Here is a 23,008-nt window from a genome sequence, read left to right as displayed (position 1 = left end):
AGCTTGACCAACACAATGTAAGCAGCGCTTCAGAACGGGCCTATGAGTGAGTCAGTACATCATCTTCAGGTGGGAAAAACAGGAGTTGGGAAAAGACCAACAGTCAGCAAAGCCAAGAGCCCAAAGCGGGTGGGGGAGAGAGGGCTGGAAACGGCTTCCCTTTTAGGACCGCCTCTCCAGACTTTACAGTATCATTTCTTTATCTTTCTGTATGCTTTTAGCCGAAGGTATCCGAGGCAAGTGCACAGGAACATTTACAAATGAACTTTGCAAGTGACAGATTGCAGGTATTGAGGGAGTGTTAACATCTGCCTACAAGCTCACCGCTAAGAGCCTGCGAAGTGTTACTGGGATCGTTTCACACCGGCGAGCTCCAGCTGCCTTCCCTACTGCAACTTTGAGGCTGCGCTGTGTGTCTGCCAGAGGAAAGGGGGCAGATCCAAGAAAAGGGTAGGAAGCTGCATGGAAAAATGCAAGTTAGCAGAAATTCTCCTGGAGGGAGTCCTAATTCACCGTAACAATCTGACCAAATTTACCCGACTAAAACCAGCCCTGGCGCAAGCCTCAGACCCAGGAGCTACCTCCCTCTATGCCAGGGCTGAATTTAGCCTCTTGACTCAGGAACAGAATCAGGAACGAGGGAGGTAGAAGGAGCCTGTGAGTAAGACATGAAGGATGCAAAGAACAACACTGGGGCGAGGCTGGTTTAATTATCCTTGGGGAAGGAAAGTATTTTGAACTTTCCTGCATTTATACCTAAGACAGTGCCTAGCCCTGCGGAGTTCCAACCTGTGCCTAGAGCCCCATAGCGCTCTGGTAAGACAAAAAATAATTCTGGTCCTTCCCAGCCTGGATTTCTGCACACTGTCATCAAACAGAATATATACATCACATGTGACTCTTGGCATGAAAAAGTTACAAGATTCTATGCCATGGAGGAGTCAAACTTGCCATGTGGCTGGAAATTAAACTTCTCCTAAGTGCCTGGTTTTGTTTTGTTTTTTAATTTCTCTTATTGCTATTTTTAGCCAAATATTTTCTTAGCCATTTGCTACCATGTGTGTCCTGGTCAGAGTCACTTTTCCCACGGAGACTCCAGCTGCAGCAGTAAGAGGCTTGCTGTGTGCGTGGAGGAATTTTATCAGACGTGCAGCTCTTGTGTATCTCAGTACAGTTTTATTCTATTGCCCTGCCAGATTCATGGGTCTAAATATCAAGGCACCAGCATGTCTATGCAGGGAGGGTATTTGGGATCATCCATGCCAGCACTCAGCAGTTACACCTGGGCCCCCACGTCTAATTGATGTTGACAAGCCCCCAAAAGCCAAGGGAGAAAATAAAACCAAAACAAGAAAGTCTGCAATTTCAAGGCTAAGGGGGCTGGCCGCATGGGACTCAATAACCATCTACAAGAGTTTAAAGGGTGTGAACGCTAAAGGAGGGGAGACGGTGATGAAAGGGACCATCCTCACCAAGTTGCCTGCCCCCGATCCTGATGGCAGTTATCTCTGATGGTTTTCCACTGAACCCTTGCAGGTCGAGAGGGCCGGCACCTCCCTTCCCCACCCCCATGACATGCAGCACAACTCCACAGGGACTTCCTGTACCTCACTGGGAAGGGAGACCGGCCATTGCACAGCTGCATGACACTAGAGTGTTCAGCAGAACCACTCAGGCTAGGGTGACCAGATCGCAAGAGTGAAATATCAGGACACATTGGGCAAGCGGGGGGGAGCCACAGGTGCACAGCCCCGATTGGAGCCATGAGAGGAGGCGCACAGCCCAAGGAAGCTTCAAGAGGGGTGTACGGCCCCTGCTGCAGCTCGCACCACAAGCCATGGAGCAAGGACTCATGGCCACAGCTCCAGCCCCCAGCAGAAGCCAAGGGGCCAGGGGCACAGGTTTCTCCTCCCTCCCAGTGCCCTTCCCCACAGCCCCACCACCACCACTAAACAATGCCCCACACAGACCCCCAGTGCCCTGACACACAAACCTCCCGCACTGCCCAGCGCCCTCCACACCCTCACAGCCCAGCACCCCACCCACACCTCCCAGACACTCACTCCATCACACCCTGCCCCCTTCCCTGGCCGCACTCACCAGCCCTGCTGGGAAGTCTCTGGCTCCTAGGGTCAGAGCGGCGAGGGGGTAGGGGGGTCTCCAGACTGTCCGCGTGCTGTGCCCGCCGCAAGCGCGAGCTCCGTGGCTCCCGTTGGCCGGGACAAGCACCAATGGGAGCTGCCGGAGCCGCGGAGCGGGGCTTGCAGGTGCCAGCAGAGCGCAGAGAGCCCCCTGCCCCCCTGCCACGACCCTAAGAGCCAGAGGACCTGCCGGGGGCGAGGTGGGGAGTCCTGGCGGTGCTTACCTGGGGTGCCTCCCAGGAAGCATCCGGCAGGTCCCCCTGGCTCCTAGGGCTGGGTCAGTTGGGGGGGGGGGGAGGGCTCTCTGCCCGCTGCCGGTGCCTGCAAGCCCCGCCCCCGCAGCTCTGATTGGGCAGGAGGGAGCCGGTGCAGCACGCGGAGACCCCCTCCGCCTCTGTGCCCAGGGGCCGCCCGCACTGCCGGCTCGTGGGCGCCGGGAACTGCCCCAGGAAGCATCGCCACACCAGCCCCGGGACTTCGGCGGCGGTGGTGAGCGGTCCGTCCCCGATACTGGGACAAAGGGCGTCCCCACCGATGTGCTGTCGGGACGCAGGACAAATGGGTTAAAATCGGGACTGTCCCGATAACATCAGGACGTCTGGTCAGCCTAACTCAGGCAGGGCCCTGGGGACGGAGCTTAGCTGGACTGTAATAGAGCAAAGCCCAGAGCATGACCCATGCTGCAATTCCAACTTACAGCAAAACTCCACTAAAAGCAAAGTTGTTCCATCAGGCAGGCAGGCAGGCAGGGCCCAGAGAGGCGCCGTTGCCCCAGCAAGCAGCTTCCGGAACCCCAGGACGCAGGGAGAGCTTCCTGGGACAGTCCTCACTCAATGTGAGAACCCACCGCCCTTCTTTCTAAAAATAACTCAACCCCTCACGTCTCAGAACTGCCCGTCCCACATGGCAGGGCTTCTGTAACCGAGACAGCAGAGAGAGCCGCGGCTGAACTCAGCCTACCTTGGGCAGAATCCCACGTCCACATTAAAGCGTTGCTTCAGCCATCACTGCAGACTAGCCGAGGAATAATTCATGACCCCGCCTGTCCCCACTGGTCAGTGGCAGTCAGGCCCACCCTGCCTCGCTTCCGAGCTCTCCTCTGATCAGAGCTCCCTCAAGAAGAGGAGGAGATTTGAGACGAGAAATCTCATTACAGGGATATCAAGCGAAACAACCCAGCCTCAAAATACATGGCACGGTGCACTGAGTTCGCCGCCGGCAAAGCATCCACGAGTGCTGAGATACAGCCAAGGCACTGGATTTTCAATTGCAGGATGCTCATGTCCAGGTGCAACTGAGAGTTTCTGAAATGCAACCGAACAACAGGATTTGGTCTTGCTCTCATCAGAGATGTAAACTCCTCAGCTCCCCTACTCGGGCATGAGCATCTCTTCTTGGGCTGCACAAACGCTCTTTTCTCAGTACTGCAAGTCACATGGCACATGCCTTGCCAGCATCCAGAATCCACCTGAAATCTGCCAGTGCAGAGTGTGCCACTGCAGAAACCCCACTAAAGGACAATCCAATTACACAGTCACAGAGCGACCAGGGCATGGTTCCGATGCAGTTCTGTGGTGAAAAAGGACTGCAAAATGAGACAGCAGGATTTATTATTTACTGTTTGCATTGTGGTAGCGTCTAGAAGCCACAATCAGGACACAGGGTCCCACTGGGTTCGGCGCTGTATGTGCCCTTCTTGAAAAGACGGTCCCTGCCCCAAAGCTTGGCTCCATGGATAGTGTTGCCAGCTCCAGGCAGCTCAGCTCACAAGGTGTGAGACGAATGTTTGCAAGCTGGATCCTTTCTACTTCAGGCAGCGACAGCAGGAAGACCAGTTCTGCAACCCGAAAGCAGCTGACATTGTCAGCAAGGTGCAAGGCACTTGCAATCCCTTAGCTTGTTTAGCCTGACCCAAAGCCTGCTGACTTCAATGGGGTTCTGGATCAAACCCTGGGTACGTAAGTCAGCAATTATAAAGATTCTGAACAACTTTTCCTTTCCAAAGCAACATACACAACACCCTGGTTGAAAGGCAATATTCTCCCATGATTGATGGGAAACTGAGGCAACAAAGAGGCAAAGGGACTTGCCCAAGATCACACAGCAAGTCAGTGGCTGGGCAGGAGGGCAGGTCCCAGAAGTTCCTAGCTCCCAGCTGCAACACAACATTAGGCCACATAGAAACAGGGAGAGCAGAAATGTAGAATAAAAAGAAGCCATTTTTCCATCTAGCTGGTACAACTCAATTGGAGTCCCTGGCATTCATGCACCCGCCTCAGTTGAGTCAGTCCGCTGCTGAGCCCAGAATCCAGCATTCGCCCTATGCAGTCACTGCAGCAGCAACATCTAACTCCTTACTTTTAATAAAGCCTCTTTAAATTCCTTAAGCAGGGGAGGCAGCAAGTGAAACCCAATTCTGCTTTATTCTCTCGAGGGCAGAAGCTCCCTTTATTTAGCGGACCACTGCTAATAGCTCTGTCTCATCAGCCAGTATTGAGGGAGCAAGGCTGCAATGGTTTGGAAGTCTGACACTGCAGAATGAGCTGGGATAATAAGGTCTAAAGGAGAAGATTCCTCCTGACAGGCCCACAATAATCTAGTAATCCTAGTTAAGTCCCTGACAATGAGAAGTGCTGAACAACAGTAAGGCAATGAGGCACCAGGGTCCCATTCGACATGGAGGCTCCTGCTGCAGTTCATGCTTCAGGCAGTGATGGGGGAGCCCTGGCTAACCGAGCTGGCTCTGCTCAGCCACAGAACAGCTCCCTAGATAACGCAAATGGGGAACCTGCTGGGCAGGTAAAGCGGGAATTTATATTGGAATATTGATGGCCTAATTTTTCCATGACTCACTACCGCATAGACAGCCTGCGTTACTCACTAGGCTCAGTATGGAACTATTAGCAGGCTCGGGCCTTAGAGAGCAACCCAGTAGGTATCCCTTTCTCATGCACCCATCAATGTGGCATCTGGACATGGCTCTCCACGTTAAGGTGGGATTGCCTGCTTGGGATCCCCACCGCTCACAAACTGAGTCTTCGAGGCTGCAGGGCACTCGGGGCCTGTTCCCCGCAGGTAGCCCCATGAGCGCACGGCTTTATGTGATGGCCTCCTCCTTGTCCAATGCTCCAGGGACTGACTGAGGGGCCTCCAGAGCTGCTACAGCTTGAGCTAAAGGTCTCTAGCTGGGGCTGTACCAGACTCCTGTCCCCCATGGATCCGGCACGGACGGCACTACGTAACACACTGGCCAGATACACGGATTCTCCAGCCGCAGCGCTGTTTAAAGTCCAGCTCAAAACCAAGGACCTTGTGCTGCTCTCCATCAGCCCTGGGCAGCCTAAACGCCGCTCATTCTTTGTTCACGTCACACACCCAAATAGCATGGCAGCACATACATCACAGTCACTAATGGAAAGAGAGCCTAGGCCAAGATTGGTTAAAGTGACTGGTGATTTTGGGAGCCTCCGTTCTCGGGGGGGGGGGGGGGGCAGCTAGAGACACCTGAAAGGGGCCTGTCAGAAAGCGCTGAGCCCCACCCTCTGAAAAGGCCCTTTGAGGTGTCTCAAACTGGGCATCCAACATTACGACTCGCTTCTGAAAACCATGGCCCCAGTTTCTCTCTGCAGATTCCCGATCAATTTGCTCCGTTTACGCTTGAAAAGATTATTTTCCAACTGCCGACGCCACACTACAGCCCAGGACCTGACAACCCAGGGGGGTCCTTCCACCTCCGGCATCAGCACCTGCAATAAAAACTCTGCAACCTCATTGTTGCTGCTGAGCCACAAGGAAAACAAGCACTCAGCTTGCTCTTCCGTCACCGCACTGGCTCTATGCTGGTAAAGACAGTAGATCTGATGCAGAAACACAAAGGACACAGGCATTTTGAGTCAGAAAAGGCCTTTTCTGAACAAGTTTAATTTCACACCACAGCTGCATTTTAAAGATTGGTTTACATACTAAGTGGCAATGAAATCTTGATGTACCTTTGGCCCCCTGCTGCCACCATCCTCCGTCCTTTATCTCCTTTGAGCCAGTACCACGCCAGGAGATGAAGGGACCATTGCATCACTTAGCATCCCAGTTAAGAGCATGCTGAACAGCTAGCTGTTAAAGGAGATTCAAGCGCAGAGCAGCAGCTGTGAATTCTGCCACAGGTACTCTGGCTTTTATTTTTATTATTGATGTGTATTGTGGAAGTTCCAAAGAGCCCTAGTCACGGGCCAGCTCCCCGTCATGTGAGGTGCTGCACAAACAGAACAAAAAGATGGTCCCTGCCCCAATGCTATTGCGGGATATACAGGGGACCTGAACTCCGGACTGAGAGGAAGAAAACAGGGGAGGGAAGAGGGAAAGGCGAAGGGGTATTGCAATAGGAGGATTAAGCAACAAAAGATATTGCATCGCATCAGGAGCACAAGGCTGATTGACAGACGTGAGAAGCAGGAAACCTCTCTCTCCGAAGTGACTGAGGATGAGCCAGGAATTGAAAAGCTCTTGGTAGACTTTCAAGCAGCCGCAGTCATTACATTTTTGTCACTCGATTGCAAGGAAGAACTCCAAGCAATTTCCCAGCATGACAGCCAGATAGCCCTTCAATTGCATTAGCATAGCCCTTTACAGAGATACGTGATGCAGGCGGAGCCATCGCGCTGAGTGGGACTCAATCCAGCTTGTAACATTTTGGTACAACGCATTGCGTACGTGCTCCAAAGAGCCATCCACGTGGATCAATTCGCCTCACCAGGATTCCCCAGCTGGTTTCAGAGGGGAGGTACAAGTGGGCATAAAGGAGACAAAGTCTTTGGCCGCATCTGCACTAGAGGTCTGAACCACTGGTAACTCGCCAAGCTGGTGCAATCAGCAATGGAATGGTCATTCTGCCCCTGGTGCAAATACTGCCCCCATTCATTCCAGTCAACCTTCAACCCACACACTCCAATCTATACCTGTTCCAGGTATGTATGTTATGTCCAGTTAATATCGTGCCACTCACAACACCATCATCCACATCACTTCTGGCGTTGGCTCTATGTCATCTGTACCTAGTAGAGTTATTTATCATCACGGTAAACCCTAATTAACTGAATTGGTGCAAATGCCCTTGTCTGAACTTAGCCATCAGCCCCAGCTCGCTATCCTGGCCACTAGCTGCAAAAATGAGGCTATTCCTGAGCACAAACAAGGCCTGAGAGAAAAAAGGAGTGTTGAAAAGGAAACCTGGGCCACCAGCTGGATTGCTGGGAACCGCCGTAATTCATATGAACAATAACTCCCGCTGATGAGTGGGCAGGACCTCCCGTTCACTGCTGGCTAACAGTCAGTAATAGCCGCATGGTATTTCCAGGAGCGGGCCACAGGGCCATGCCATGTACGCAACCCCATAAATGCACACTGGAACGTGAAGGGAGCTCCCTGTGCCCAGTAAAATGCCCACGTCCTCCCACGCCCCGGAGATGCCAGCTCAAATCCCAGAACAGCTGTCAGGGCTGGGCCACAGAGCACAGTCAGTTCTGCACTGGAGGCCGGGGCGGTGGAGTGGTTTAGAAGCCATTCCCAGTGAAAAGAAACAAGACTTCAAAGGACGTATCCTCCCCAGAGCGGGAGGGAAGTTTATTAAATCATGCAGTGCAGCGGGGCAAGGACAGCTGTCCCCTGGCCAGGCTGAGCAGAGATTCGCTATGGAGAAACTCAGTAGCTGATTTCACTCCGACGCAGGCCCACACACTGCTACCTCAGTGGGCAGAGCTACAACACCCCCTTATTCCTGGGCTCCTCGCAGTCGGTCAATGGGAAGTGGAAGCTCCTTCCCGGACACAAGCAACAGACAGTGCTGAGCTCTGATTGCCATGGAGGGGGCTGGCATGGTAAGGAGACACACTGGCCCTCACCTCCAGACCAGGAGTTCAAAGGCAACTCAGGCCAGCAGTGACTGATTTGTAGCCATCTAGTGGCCGTTTTGCTGGCCTGTGTGATGTAAGCCGTGGGTTCCTTCCTGGTTCCTTCCTTTAGCGCCTTCCTTTGCAGCAGACAAGCAAAGGAACGAAGGAGGCAGAGACCGTAACCTTCTCCCTTTTAGCAGGTCCCAGTTCAGAAAGACACTTAAGCACATGCTTTACTTTAAGCACATTTAGCCCCACTGACTTCAGTGGGACCATCATGTGCTTTGAAGGAGGCATATGCCCTCGCACCCTGCTGAACCGGGCACATTGTGGCAGCATGTGGGAGAAGTATTTTCTGGCACACTTGGCCTGTGCTGTCCTTGTTCTGTGGCTAAACAGAGCAACCAGCATTCAGGGCTGTCAAGAAAAGACCTTTCACCAGCAACAAGGGGCAGGCTTGCAAAAACTCAGAGGACAGTTACGCACCCAGCCCCCATCCAGATTGGGGGCTCATTACCATCTAGGGCTTGGGAAGTCTCCCCTCTAAAATAATCTGATTGCTGGTTCAGATGACATGCTCACCCCTGGCCGTTTGACCTGTGGGTACCCTGGGCAGGCATGCTACTTCGCTTTTAGAAAGCTGCGGGTTCATTTTGGCTTCCCTAGGACAACAAGTCGAGTTGGAGCAGCCTTCTCCAGGTCTGCGTGGACTACCTTTTTGAGCTGTGCTTGTGAAGAACTGTCAGCCTTCGGGTCTTGATTCAAACTCTGGCCTCTGTCCAGATTTTTTTTTTTATTTGGTCAATTGGGTTCGGAGAAAGTTGGACCGATTTCATTAAACAATATGGGTGCAATTTCCTTTGACAATGACACCATCCCAGCTGCCATCCTTTATTGGCTGGCCCATAGAAGAGTGTGAAGTTGCAATGTTTGCTCTGCAGCAACCACAAACAACAGGATGAACCCTGCTCTCTGTTTACACTACTCTAAATCCGGAGTGACTCCACTACCTTCAACGGAGTTACTCCAGATTTAGGCCAGTGTCACCTGAGAATAGAGCCTAGCCTACTATTCCTCGGCACAGGCTGTGATTCATACCAAGAGGTCTCAAGCCCAGGGTCGCCAACAGGTGTCAGAGGGTCACAGAAGCCCTCCTGTTCTACTTCTCAGCAGAAAGGATGTCCCATCTATGTCCAAGTTAGATGGGGTAGGGGGCAGGCAAGGGTCCTGATATGGGAAAAATTGAGAACTCCTGATTGATATTGATGGTGCATTAGGGACAGGCGGGGTTGTTTAGTGGTTAGCAAAGGGAGATTGGAGAATCCGGATCCATAGCTCCCATCCCCTCTTGCTTTGGCTAAGTCACTTGTACTTTCCTAGAGCTGTGTATTACACCCTTCCTTCACTGTGGTTGTGAGTGCTTAATGTTAGGCACCTCAAAAAACATGACCTGATTTTGAGAAGTGCTGGGTACCCAGAAGACCCAGTGAAGTCAATGAGAGCTGCAGGTGCTCGGTGTAATGCACTGGTGTGTATGTGTCACAGGTCCCCCTCTGTGCCAATCTGCAGACTGACAGCACCCTGCTACATAGCATTGGCTCCTTAGCTCAAGCACTTGCAACTTACGCTTTTAGCTCTGGAGGTCAATTCCGGGTGGCTCCGCCGTCACTCAGCGCCTCTGAAAAATCAGCCCACTCATTGAGATGCCCAAACACAGATGTAGGGGCCCAACTTTAGGCAGCCAAGTTTGAATATTCTGACCTTCACCTCTCTCCCTTTGTGCAAGTGGGAATACTACCCACCCCACTGGGATTCAGTCATTTATTTACGTTTGCAGTGTTTTGATTTCCTCACCTACAGGGATGCTATCAAGGCAAAGTGTGGCTATTGTTACAACAAAAAGGGAGCAAACCCAAGAACTGTGTGTTTGGCACAAAATAAACAATATCACAGGGCTGCTGCAAACAGAGACCCGCTGAAAAAAAATAAACAACAACAATAAAGGAATACCACTGGGAGGAAGAAATGTTTATCTTAGAGCTTTTGCAGGGCTTAGTGTGAAAAAAGAAATGGAGGTTAACACAACGATTGGAAACTTTACAAAAAAGAGCAACTGACAAGCTCCTTCGAAGGGATAAAATAAATCTCAGAGGAGCGGCGTGTGCTATGGGGCTTCGCAGCCTCACTCGAGGCGTCAACTGTGTAAACTCTGAAACGGTTCCTCTGCCGTAAGCAGCCAAAGCCCCTCTGGAAAAGGCCATTCGCTGTATGCCACACAAGCAGGGTGCAGTGTCGTTAACGGATGCCAGGGGCATGAGGGCAAAGACTTGGCAGTTGGCTCATGGAGACCTCCCCTTCCACTACCGTTACTTGGCTGCTGCAAAGGCTACCATATTGACCTACCTTAAGGATCCCTCTGAGTCTCTGTGGCAGCCCATTTTGCAGCCCAATCCTGCAAAAATTTAGACGCAGGTGTAGCTTTCATTACATGATGTGTTCCAATGGGGTTTGGACTGTAAGATCCTCAGGACAGGGACTGGCTCTGTGTTTGTACAGCCTCAAGCGTCCTGAGGTCCTGCTCCACGACTAAGGCCTCTATATACTACTGTAATACAACAACAGGGTTAGGGCCTTTATTTTCCAGGGATTGATAACTTGGCTATGATATTCTCCACTCCACCCCACCCTCCCACCAATGCTAATCTTGGTCTAAAAGAACAGAGCCTTGTACAGTTTAGCTGTCTGTTTGCCCAAGGGATCTGTTTGCATTTCTGTTGCAGACAAGTAAAAATTTATCATCATTGTGCTAAAGATGGATGAGCAAACTGTGTGCATCGGTTTTAACCATGCCTTTGAAAAACTGGTCTAGTATTTTAAAACCTGCTCAGCCAATTCTAAATTACAGGTTTGCAGAAAGGAAAAAAAAGTGCAAAGAATGCACTATATTATATACACGCATGTATGACTATACGTTGTTTGGAAGAGCAGTACGTGGTGTGTGTATACATGTGTGCAAACGTCACTTGGAATTGGCTGAATAGTTGGACATTATATCTTTTTAAAAGTTAGCATTATGTTATTCCAAAATACAGACTAGACTACCGTTGCCCTGGAAAGTGGAGGGGTTTGTTTCTTTATTTTTAAATGCACACACACACAAATGATTATGGCCCCGATTCTGCAACTGGCTATGCTTGAGAGCACCCCAGAGACGGCACAGAGTCTCACTGAAGTCAAATCCGCGTGGCTGAGGGGATCTGCCCACATGGAGCAGGTAGCAGGATCGGGGCCGAAATACAAAAGTGTAGCCACTTTTGTAAAACATTTTTAAATATGCATGGCTGTAGTAATGTCACAATTGGAACAGGACGGCTGGAACAGGGGAAAGAGGGTTAGGTTTCAGGAGGGACCTAATTCAGTCTGACCCCTGGAGCTCAGCAACGCAAGCTGGTGCCCACGTTGCTAGCAGACATGCAAAGGCCTCTTGGCATGTAACCCTGGCCTCTCTACAAATCTCTTTCCTACAACTCTGCCTGCCTCTCTGCCCCATCACTTATTACTAATGAAACAACAATCGTGTCATATTTTGGAGATCTAGCATACAATGTGCTATCTATTTAGCAAACTCTGAGTATTTTCAGATCAAACTCCTCTAGTTTACTTCATTAGACCCCTGTAGACACACTGGCCAAGACTGGCAAAAGTGACTGGTGGTTTTGAGTGCCTCCATTTTTGAAGGCCCAAACTAAGACACTTTTAAGGGAGCTGATTTTCACAGAGTGCTGAAATTCGGCCCTCTGAAAACCAGGTCTCTTTCACAGTGTATAAAAGTGGGCATCTAAGAACTGAAGCCCACAAAATCACTAGCCACTTTTAAACACTGGCTGTTTATGCAATGGCTTTGAATTGTTCCAAACATTTATTAGGGCTAGGATTTTCCAAGGAGGCTATGGGAATTAGGAACAAAAGTCCCATTAGATTTCAATGGGAGTTAGGTGCCCAACTTTCTCAGGCTCCTTTGAAAATCTCACCCTAGGTGAATAATAGACATTTTAAAATGTGTCATTGCAGATCTACTTGAAATAAGGCTGAATCAACTGTTCTGAACAGTTACCCTTTCACATATACACACCTGAGAGACAACAAATCCCTGAAGGAGCACAGAACTCAGCTTTAAAGCTGGAAGTGTCTTTAAATGGGCCAGCTGTACCTAAATAATTTATGAAGTCTCTCTGTGCCTGGTGATCTTACATTTGTGTTCTAATAATCAGGCATACTGATAGGATAAGGCTAGAGAAAGAGAATTCCCTTCACTCTGCAATCCCTGGGATTTATGAGTTTAAAAAAAAAACAACCCACGGTGCGACCCTGAACATTATCTGAATGCAATTTAATTTTATCTACCACATCCATTATTGCTTCAAAACCTTTATTTTCTCTTCAACTTGTAACCTGCTGTCTAAAGCACTTTGTAATATCCTGCAGGAAGGAAACTACACAACACAATCATTCTATTTTCGTCACCTATGAAGCAACTTACGCGTCACAAGGTAATTCAGATTAATATTTCAAATTTACGCTGAGGACCTGTAAGTCAAGTCTGACAGTTAGATTTCAGCTGTAGGGAACTGTGTAGACCCTGGTTTGCTCTTATAAAACCTGCACCTATATCTGTTGCTGGCAAAATTCAGGAGATTTTGTTCCAGTCAGTTGTCAAGTTTGGATCTGGACTCCTCCTGTTTCAATCCTAATGAAATTTACCTTGAAGGCCCAACAGCTGTGGGAAAGCAACTTAGACCAGGTGCTTTAGAAGCTGGAAGAGCAACCTCTCCAGAGCTCGCACTCACCACACTGCCAGGCTGTTTCTAAAGATTTCAGGCTCTATTATGCAGCTGTCTTAATGTTTTTGCACTACCAAGCTATGTGCTAGACAGCTGTACTTTATCAGTAGAGCTATACAAAGCTTCCTTACAGCATGAAAATCAAAGGAAGAGACTGCAAAAGAAGAGGATAACAGAACTTCAGCAGACGATTCTCTTGCAGGAAACATCTTTAATACTACCTCCCCCATAGTTTATCTCTGGAGGACGCCTGCTTGACCTCCATTTATCTAAAATGAGAAAGAGAACTTTGTCAGGATCCGACTATCCTAAAGGCCAACACAGCAACAGCTCAGAGAGCTACTAGCTGCCCCATGCCAAATGGACACAGACAAACAATAATCTTTCATTGTTAAGTCACTGGAAAAGAATGCATTGTTCAATAATTGAACTCCAAGACAGCCCTTCTCACTCCAACTAACTGGAGGGGGGAAGCATCATGTGCATATGGGGGTTTAACTAGGTCAAAGGGTGTGAAGGAAACAAAGACCTTGCAGGTTTGCAAAGCCAGACGCCCAATATCCAGTCAGAGAGTCTGGATCGTGTAGTCCAACAGGCATTTCTTGTCCTGTAGAGCGATAGTTAGAACTACAACTAGAGGGCAGGCAAAACACTGCGGGTGAAATTCAGCCATGCATACTGCTTAAATACAATTTAAACCATCAAATGGTGCGTAGGTCCTGGGCAGACTCTGCAAAGGAGTGCCCTTCACCAGATGAAGTGTGCCCATATTGACACGTTACTGATGTTTACGCGTTTGCTTTTGTCTTTGAGCAAAACCCAATACCCACAACAAAGTGCACATGGGGCAGCAAACAGCCTTTATCAACAGGGAAGTAGATGGCAGCGTTTATCTGCCTGTTGACAGAGGAAACAGACTGGAAACGTAATTACACTCATTAATTTTATATCTTTAATTCATCTGTTTTTATATGCTGCAATTTCAAAACAAGCCTCCAGGCACTAGTAAAACGATGATGCAAAGAAAGCAGTTATTTTATCCTGTCGAGAGGAGGGTTTGCACTAAATGCTCATGTTTTGCACACAGGGAATTAGGCCTCCTGGGATCCTGAACACAGCACATAGTGCTCTCTGGAAATTCTCCCCCTGCCTCGACTCTGCTTTATAAAAAGTTCGCACACTTTCCTGGAATCATCAGGGTTTGATGCAATCAGCTGTGAAGCATTAGCTCTAAATATACAACGGGGAGGCCAGTTCTGTCTCAGTGCACACACCAATCCCGCCACCCCCATTCTAACTGTCAAGAATGCTGAAGCAGAGAACACAACGTGCAAGAGTAAAACTCTCCCCCGCCAACCACCACCATCCCCCCCAAAATAAACCACCTCTCTACCAATCCAAATGAGTTTCAGGGGGAAAAAAGAGCTAGCTATCAGGGCGGACCATTCTACCTTTTGGCGCAAGCAAAGAGAAAGGGCACATTGGCAGGAAATTAAGGAATCCTAGCTACCCACCGACATCTTGTAAAGCAGCTACTGTTCTTGTTTGCTAAACTGGGGCTGCAAAAGAACATTCTGCTCTGTAAACTTGCTTAAGCGATTGCTGCCCATTCAAGCCATATACATGGTTCAAATCCCAAGCACACCAAGGGATAACTAAAAAAAAAAAAGTGATGTTCGGTCCAAGAGACACAAAATTCAACCTCCACAAGGGAAGTAAACTGGTCTGTAAAGACAGCCCAAGTTCACAGCTAGGTCATTATCGCTTAGCAGCTTTCTCTCTTTGCACAAAACACATTTTCCTCCTTCAGCCCACTTGTGCTTAAGGAACAAAATAATCATCAGAAGCATTTAGCGCAAGAGGGAATTTGCTGGTATCACATTCTCTGTCAACAGCTGTAAAGTGGATGTGCATGAAACTTGCAGCCCCTTCTGTTACACTTTGGTGGCGATGCCAACATATTCCTTGCTCAACTGGAAGCACCAAACCCTTCCTAAGATTTTTTTTTTCTAACCTGTCATCAAGCATCCACTTTTGGTCCAGCTCAATGAGCTGTTTCTCCTGTTTTTTAATTGCCTGTTGAAAATAGAGCAACACTGCGACTACTTGCAGTCAGAAAATCCATACATGCAACTCACACCCCAGTTTAGCACTAGAGCTAAAAACACTGCCTTGAAGAAGCCATTTTTGGCACCAACAGTTGACTCTGAGCACTTGTTTGCTTCTGGGACAGGTGGACTGTATATTAAACAAACATCAGGAGACTTTTACCACACAGTTTAAAAATATAAATGATTGTAGAATCAAACATATCAGTGAACCAACAAACTTAACCCAAGTCAAAATAAGTCGAGTCAAATACCAATGGATTACAATAAAGCATCCAGACAGATATTTTCATGCAAGATGGGTCCAAATCCAACCTCTGGGTCCAAATGCCTCAGAATTTTCAGAGAGTTGAGGGGGGTCATTCAAAATCCAAACTTGGATCTGAATTCCAGAAAGCGTTGCTATAAACCATGGAATGTTCAAACTCCAGCGAGAGGCCTGTCTATATTAGCTGTTTGCAGCGTTGTAGTCCCAGGATATGAGCGAGCAGATCTGACGAAGAACACTGTGCAGCTCGAAAGCTTGTCTCTTCCACTAACAGCAGTTGGTCCATTAAGTTATGACCTTACCCACCTTGTCTCTATATTAGAGAAGTTTATACCAGTGTAGCAAATCTGATGTAGCTGTATTGCACTGATGTAAAATGGGGCTTGCATCAACACAACTTACTCCACTGGTGTAGCTGCATTAGTGCACATTTCGCTAATGTAGACAGGCTCTTCAGATTTTCTACAGTGCCCATAACTGTATTGTTACTGTTTAATCAGATTATGGTAGCACTTCAAGGCCACAATTGAAATCAAGGCCCCTCTGTGCTAAGTGCTACATGTATACAGAGTAAGAGGCAGTCACTGCCCCAAAAAGCTTACAGAGTAAGGCCGAGTCTACACTTAAAAATTAGATCGACCGACCTATGTTGCTCAGAGCTGTGACAAATTTCATGCCCTGAGCACCAAAGTTAAGTCGACCTAGCCTCCAGTGTAGATGCGGCTAGGTCTACAAAGGAATTCTTCTGGCAACCTAGCTACTGCCTCTCGGAAAGGTGGATTAACTACATCCAAGGAAAAACCCTTTCCGTTGACGTACGAAACGGCTACACTACGGCACTCCAGGGCACAGCTGCCATTGCGTAGCTGTGCCACTGTGGTGTGGCCATCATCTAAACCTGGCTGCGAGTACCCAAATGCTCCAAACCTGAGTTTTGCAGCCTGAGGCCTCGGCATGTTTGTAGAAGGGCATTTTAGCAACCAGCTAGGTGTCCAAGCCACTGCCAATTACTGGGGTGGACTATCAATTATTCTGGTTGTTGCATTTACCAGGCCTTTGCAGAAGCTTAGCAAGCAGGGGCAGCGCTTTAGTACCACCAGAAATGGGCTTGACATGACAGCTGCCCTGATATGCTGGGGTAAGCATCTGTGAAAAACAGGAAGTCTGGATATATTTCTGAACTGCTGTTCTAGGGAAATATAACTCCCAGACTGACTGCTTGCTTGCTTAACAATTATTTTTTTTAATAATATATTTTTGTAACACCTGCTTTTTGCTGACTGACTGATTCTGTTTGGTCAGCCATGTAACATTTTCTTGATTGACATGTCTCATAACTGTTCAGGTATCAGAGGGGAACTGTGGGTTGGGTCAAGCAGATCGCCTCGTGGACTCATCAAGACCTCCAGCCACAGACAAAAGGTTTGCGACCAGAAACCGCAGGTTGAGTCCCCTGAATACTGCTCCCAAACTCCTGAGGGGTAAGTATCTGCTTAGGGTGCTCTATAACCTATGTGTTTGTATGCGCTTGAGACTAAACGAAGCAGTGACTTTGAGTTAAGGTATTCCAATGGGAATACTGGAGACCAAAAAGCGTCTGGCTTTAAAGTGAAAACACATGGTTTAGGTTTGTCTGTGTCAGCCATACAGCCGACGGAAGCGCTGCATCTCCCTTGGTTTGTCCTGATACCACCTCGCACAGATTAAAGTTACCAAGAGCTTTGGGCTCAGGGGAACCTTGGGTAACATATTGACAAGTTTTAAGAGTAGAATTAGATGGGGTGAGATCAGAGTTACCCAGGAAAGAATTTTCTGTAGTATCTGGATGATGAATCTTGCCCATATGCTCAGGGTTTAGCTGATCACCATATTTGGGGTCGGGAAGGAATTTTCCTCCAGTGCAGATTAGAAGAGGCCCTGGAGGTTTTTCGCCTTCCTCTGTAGCATGGGGCACGGGTCACTTGCTGGAGGATTCTCTGCTCCTTGAAGTCTTTAAACTACGATTTGAGGACTTCAATAGCACAGATATAGGTGTGAGGTTTTTTTTGTAGGAGTGGTGGGTGACATTCTGTGGCCTGCATTGTGCAGGAGATCAGACTAGATGGTCCCTTCTGACCTAAATATCTATGAATCTATGAATTTTCCATCTAAATCTCCTCTTCTGTTACGTTTTCAAATACTCAACTGGCATCAAACATGTCCTGAAAGTCTCAGAATCAGCTGCCCCCCTTTCTCTGGGGGCATCAAGGCCACAGCCATGCCACGACTTACGCGCTTCCTTAACTTTATGCCTCGTGAGGAAGTCCGTTGACTTTGACAGGGCTGCAGGCAGCACATAAAGTTAAGCGTGTGTATGCGTACGTCTGTTCGGGCTCAGGGCCGATGTGATAGTACCATAGTAAGCATTCCGCACCCACCCACGTCCACAAATACTGATTTCTCCTTCAGTGTGCTGTCTGCAGAGAGCAGCGGGGCAGTGGGGTGGGGTGTGGGGAAGGGCAAGGCACACTGGCTGCCACCCCACCCTGTCCTGCCTTTATTCATAGCCAGACAAGTGAGCCCAAACTCATTCCTGAACTGCATTAGCAAATGTTTCTGAAATCAAAGCTGCCAACATTCATGTGGGGCCCCTTAAACAATAGGGGCCTGTGCCCTGGATTGAATAGGCTCTACTGTCCTGCCTGCCTGCCTGCCTGCCGAGGCTGTGCATTCCTGACACCCTCTGGGGTGAGGGCCAACTGAGATATCAATATTCTTAAAACCATCTTGATTCCAAGGCCACAGACACCGACACTCCCCATTGCCCTGCCCCAGTCCCGGCAGGCCGGGGCATCTCTCAACCCAGCCCTCCTGAACAGCAAACCCTGAGGGTGCCTGCAAGCCACGCCCTGGCCCCCAAGCCGGAGTGGCATATACTGTGGTGGGGAGTCCCTGGCCCCTCTGAGCCTAGAAAGGGGGTGCACAGGGAGCGCTACACACAGGCAGCCCCTGGAGAGAGCGCTCTGCCCCAGGGGGCTGCTCAATTGGTTCCCAGCCCAGCCAGGAACCTGAGCCCAGAGTAGCCGGGATGTTCCTCCCGCTCTCCAGGCTGGACCCGCAGCCCGAGGACCCCTCCCCTGCTACCCCATGCTCTGGGGGGCAGCTGGTCCCCCCCCCTCCTCTGCTACCCAGTGCACATGGGCACAGCAAACCCCACCCCGCTTCCCTGCCCTCCTTGTGCACCGGGGCGCAGCAGGTCCCCCCTTCTCTGCAGCCTGTGCGGCAAGTCCCCCTTCCCTGTTAGCCTGTGCACCTGGGCATGGTAAGTCTCCCCCTTCCCTGCCCTCCGCATGCACCGGGGCGCAGCGGGTCCCCCCTCCTCTGCTACCCCGTGCAGCGGGGGGCAGCCAATCCCCCCTTCCCTGCCCTCCGCACGCACCGGGGCGCAGGGGGTCCCCCCTCCTCTGCTACCCCGTGCAGCGGGGGGCAGCCAATCCCCCCTTCCCTGCCCTCCGCACGCACCGGGGCGCAGGGGGTCCCCCCTTCTCTGCTACCCCGTGCAGCGGGGGGCAGCCAATCCCCCCTTCCCTGCCCTCTGCACGCACCGGGGCGCAGGGGGTCCCCCCTTCTCTGCTCCCCCATGCAGCGGGGGGCAGCCAATCCCCCCTTCCCTGCCCTCCGCATGCACCGGGGCACGGGGGGTCCCCCCTTCTCTGCTCCCCCATGCAGCGGGGGGCAGCCAATCCCCCCTTCCCTGCCCTCCGCATGCACCGGGGCACGGGGGGTCCCCCCTCCTCTGCTCCCCCGTGCAGCGGGGGGCAGCCAATCCCCCCTTCCCTGCCCTCCGCATGCACCGGGGCACGGGGGGTCCCCCCTCCTCTGCTCCCCTGTGCAGCGGGGGGCAGCCAATCCCCCCTTCCCTGCCCTCCGCATGCACCGGGGCACGGGGGGTCCCCCCTCCTCTGCTCCCCCGTGCAGCGGGGGGCAGCCAATCCCCCCTTCCCTGCCCTCCGCATGCACCGGGGCACGGGGGGTCCCCCCTCCTCTGCTCCCCCGTGCAGCGGGGGGCAGCCAATCCCCCCTTCCCTGCCCTCCGCACGCACCGGGGCACGGGGGGTCCCCCCTCCTCTGCTCCCCCGTGCAGCGGGGGGCAGCCAATCCCCCCTTCCCTGCCCTCCGCACGCACCGGGGCACGGGGGGTCCCCCCTTCTCTGCTCCCCCGTGCAGCGGGGGGCAGCCAATCCCCCCTTCCCTGCCCTCCGCATGCACCGGGGCACGGCGGGTCCCCCCTCCTCTGCTCCCCCCTCCAGCGGCGCGCGGCCGCTCCCCCAGCCCGGGGCATGAGCATCTCCCAGACTCGGCGCCTCTCTGCCTCGCCCCGGCCGGGACTCACCGAGCACCGGCAGCAGCAGCAACAGCAGCCGCGCCCGCCGCCCGAGCGCCATGATGGGATGTGCCGAGCCCCTGCTGGCTGCCGGGGCCGGAGGCTGCGCACTCCCGGTCTGGACGGGTCCCAGCGCAGGAGGCGGGGAGGAGGGGAGGATGCTGCTCAGGCCTCGGCTGCCAGGGCAACAGTATCTAGGAGACACGGGATGCCGGAGCTTCGTTGTCAGGGCAACAGTATCCATGACACGAGTGGGTTGGAGCCTGGGTAGCCGGGGAACTCCATCTAGCTTACAAGAGAGGCTGTAACTTGCTTACCATGGTAAGAAAATAATAGAACATGAGACCGTAACAGCCATACTGGTCAGACCAAAGGTCTGTCTAGTCCCGTGTCCGTCTAGTCCAGTGCCCTGTCCTCCGACAGTGGCCACGGCAAGGTGCCCTAGAGGGAATGAACGGACCAGGTCATCAGCAAGTGAGCCCTCCCCTGTAGCCAGGGGTGAAAGTAACTTACCGGACTTACTGGTACAGGGGAGTCCTGAGCAGGGGACGTGGCCTCAACGGGGAGAGGCGGGGCCTTTAAATACCCAGGCCCTTAAAATCAAGATTTAAAGGCCCCGGGGGCTCTGGCTGCGGTACCAGTGGCTGGGAGCCCCGGGCCCTTTAAATCACCCCCGGAGCTACCAGTTGCAGAGGCGGCTGGGAGCCCCAGGGCTCAGGGGCGATTTAAAGGGCCCAGGGCTCCGGCCGCCGCTACCACGCTGATGGAGCCCCAGGGGCTCCCAGCTGCCGTGGCTATCCCGGGGCTCGGGCAGAAATTTAAAGGGCCTGGGGCTCCACTGGGGCGCAGGGCCATCGGTGATGGAGTGGTGGAGTGAACAGTGGCACAATGAACAACAGCGGCCAGAGCGAGTGGCCGGAGTAAGAGGCAAACAGCTGGAGGAACCAGTAAAGTGCCTTTTCCCCTGCCCCTCAATCTCCCAGCATGGCCAGTTAAATCACACCAAAGCACCTCTGAACTGGTGACCAAGGACAAGAACTGTGAGTTGGGTGTGGTGGAGGGAGAAGGGAGGGGCATGTTAAAGGAACATTTGTTTGTTGGATTATTTTAGTGACTTTGCTCCAGAATGTTAGATTTGTGACTGGGAAAGGCATATAAATATGTTTCCTAGTAGGCCAAGAGGTTTAAAATGCATCTTTTGCCAAGGATATTATCTCACATCCTATCTCGAGAGGTCGTTACCTTGGGGAGTTCCTGTACTAAACATTTTTATTATTATAATTAATTTTTACATAAGAACGACCATACACTCAGACAAGTGGTCCATCTAGTCCAGTGTCCTGTCTTCTGACAGTGGCCACTGCCAGGTGCCCCAGAGGGAATGAACAGAACAAGTAATAATCAAGTGATCCATCCCCTGTGGTCCACTCCCAGCTTCTGGTAAACAGAGGCTAGGAACACTCAGAGCATGGTGTTGCATCCCTGCCCATCCTGGCTAATAGCCATTGATGGAGCTCTCCTCCATGAACTTATCTAGTTCTTTTTTGAACCCTGCTATAGTCTTGGCCTCACAGCATCCCCTGGGAAAAAGTTCCGCAGGTTGACTGTGCACTATGTGAAGTACTTCCTTTTGTTTGTTTTAAACTTGCTTCCTATTAATTTCATAGGGTGATCCCTGGTTCTTGTGTTAAGGGAAGGGGTAAATAACATTTCCTTATTAATTTTCGCCACATCAGTCAAGACTTAATCGACTGCTGTCATATCCCCTCTTAGTCATCTCTTTTCCAAGCTGAAAAGTCCCAGTCTTCTTCATCTCTCCTCAGATGGAATCTGTTCCGTACCCTTAATCATTTTAGTTTCCCTTCTCTGTACCTTTTCCAATTTTACTATATCTTTTTTGAGATTGTGCCACCAGAACTGCATGCAGTATTCAAGATGTGGCCATATCATGGATTTGTATAGTAAAAGAGGAGGAGCTTGGTTTGCCATACCAAACAGCAAAACCTATACCAACAACCTACATGAAAAGGCTGCAAAGCACCTTGCCTCTAGATTGCATGGACATGCAGAAAGTCTTACAAGCCAGTGACTGTCAAAGCCAATTTTAGAAGTACATAATGAGGCTGTTAAGAATGCTGGAAACACAACACAGTATATGCAAACAAACATGTCTGTCTCATCATACTTTCTATTTAAGCAAGAGATACCATACTCTACAAACTGGAGGCCAGTGTTAAGGGCATTTTCTCTTGTAAATCCTGAAGTTGGACACTGGTTCCAAACAAAACAGGCAAAGAAATGCTCCCTATCTTTCTGCAAAGTATCAGAGGGGTAGCCATGTTAGTGTGTATCCACAAAAACAACGAGAAGTCTGGTGGCACCTTAAAGACTAACAGATGCATTTGGGCATAAGCTTTCATGGGTAAAAAAGCCCACTTCTTCAGGTGCATGGAGTGAAAATTACAGATACAGGCATAAATATACTGTCACATGAAGAGAAGGGAGTTACCTTACAAGTGGAGAACCAGTGTTGATGGCCAATTTAGTCAGGGTGGATGTGGGCCACTCCCAATAATTGATGAGGAGCTGTCAATACCAAGTGAGGGAAAATTGCTTTTGTAGTGAGCCAGCCACTCCCAGTCCCTATTCAAGCCCAAATTAATGGTGTGAAGTTTGCAAATGAATTGTAGCTCTGCAGTTTCTCTTTGAAGTCTGTTTTTGAAGTTTTTTCGTTGAAGGCTGGCCACTTTTAAATCTGTTATAGAGTGTCCAGGGAGATTGAAGTGTTCTCCTACTGGTTTTTGTATGTTACCATTCCTGATGCCTGATTTGTGTCCATTTATCCTTTTACGTAGAGACTGTCCGATTTGGCCAATGTACCTGGCAAAAGGGCATTGCTGGCACATGACGACATATTAGATGATGTGCATTAGTAGATGTGCAGGTGAATGAGTCCCTGTGGCGGATGTGGCTGGGTCCTCTGATGTTGTCACTAGAGTAGATATGGGGACAGAGTAGGCAACGGGGTTTGTTACAGGGATTGGTTCCTGGGTTCGTGTTTCTGTGGTGTGGTGTGTAGTTGCTGGTGAGTATTTTCTTCAGGTTGGGGGGCTGTCTGTAAGCGAGGACCGGCCTGCCTCCCAAGGTCTGTGAGAGTGAGGGATCGTTTTTCAGGATAGGTTGTAGATCGTTGATGATGTGCTGGAGAGGTTTCAGCCGAGGCTGTACGTGATGGCTAGTGGTGTCCTGTTATTTTCCTTGTTGGGCCTGTCCTGTAGTAGGTGACTTCTGGGTACCCGTCTCGCTCTGTCAATCTGTTTCCTCACTTCCGCAGGTGGATATTGTAGTTTTAAGAATGCTTGATAAAGATCTTGTAGGTGTTTGTCTCTGTTTGAGGGGTTG

General features: G+C 50.5%; 1 protein-coding gene across 2 annotated transcripts in view; it reads right to left on the bottom strand.

The window, feature by feature from the left end:
* Positions 1-23,008, bottom strand: part of JAM3 (junctional adhesion molecule 3) — a 74,142-nt gene that overhangs the window by 22,547 nt on the left and 28,587 nt on the right. Inside the window, exon 1 of one of the 2 annotated variants that reach the window (XM_084611702.1) lies at positions 19,616-19,738. The exons of the other annotated variant lie outside the window; for it this stretch is intronic. Within the exon in view, the coding sequence (XP_084467828.1) occupies positions 19,616-19,667 (52 nt within the window). The 5' untranslated portion in view covers positions 19,668-19,738. Of the gene's footprint in view, positions 1-19,615; positions 19,739-23,008 lie in introns of those variants that run through there. 2 annotated transcript variants of the gene reach the window in all.

This window comes from Lepidochelys olivacea (assembly GCF_965140295.1).
Source record: "Lepidochelys olivacea isolate rLepOli2 genome assembly, chromosome: 22".
Taxonomy (NCBI): Eukaryota; Metazoa; Chordata; order Testudines; family Cheloniidae; genus Lepidochelys; species Lepidochelys olivacea.
Note: the sequence above shows the minus strand (reverse complement) of the source record. Positions and strands in the feature narration are given on the sequence as shown.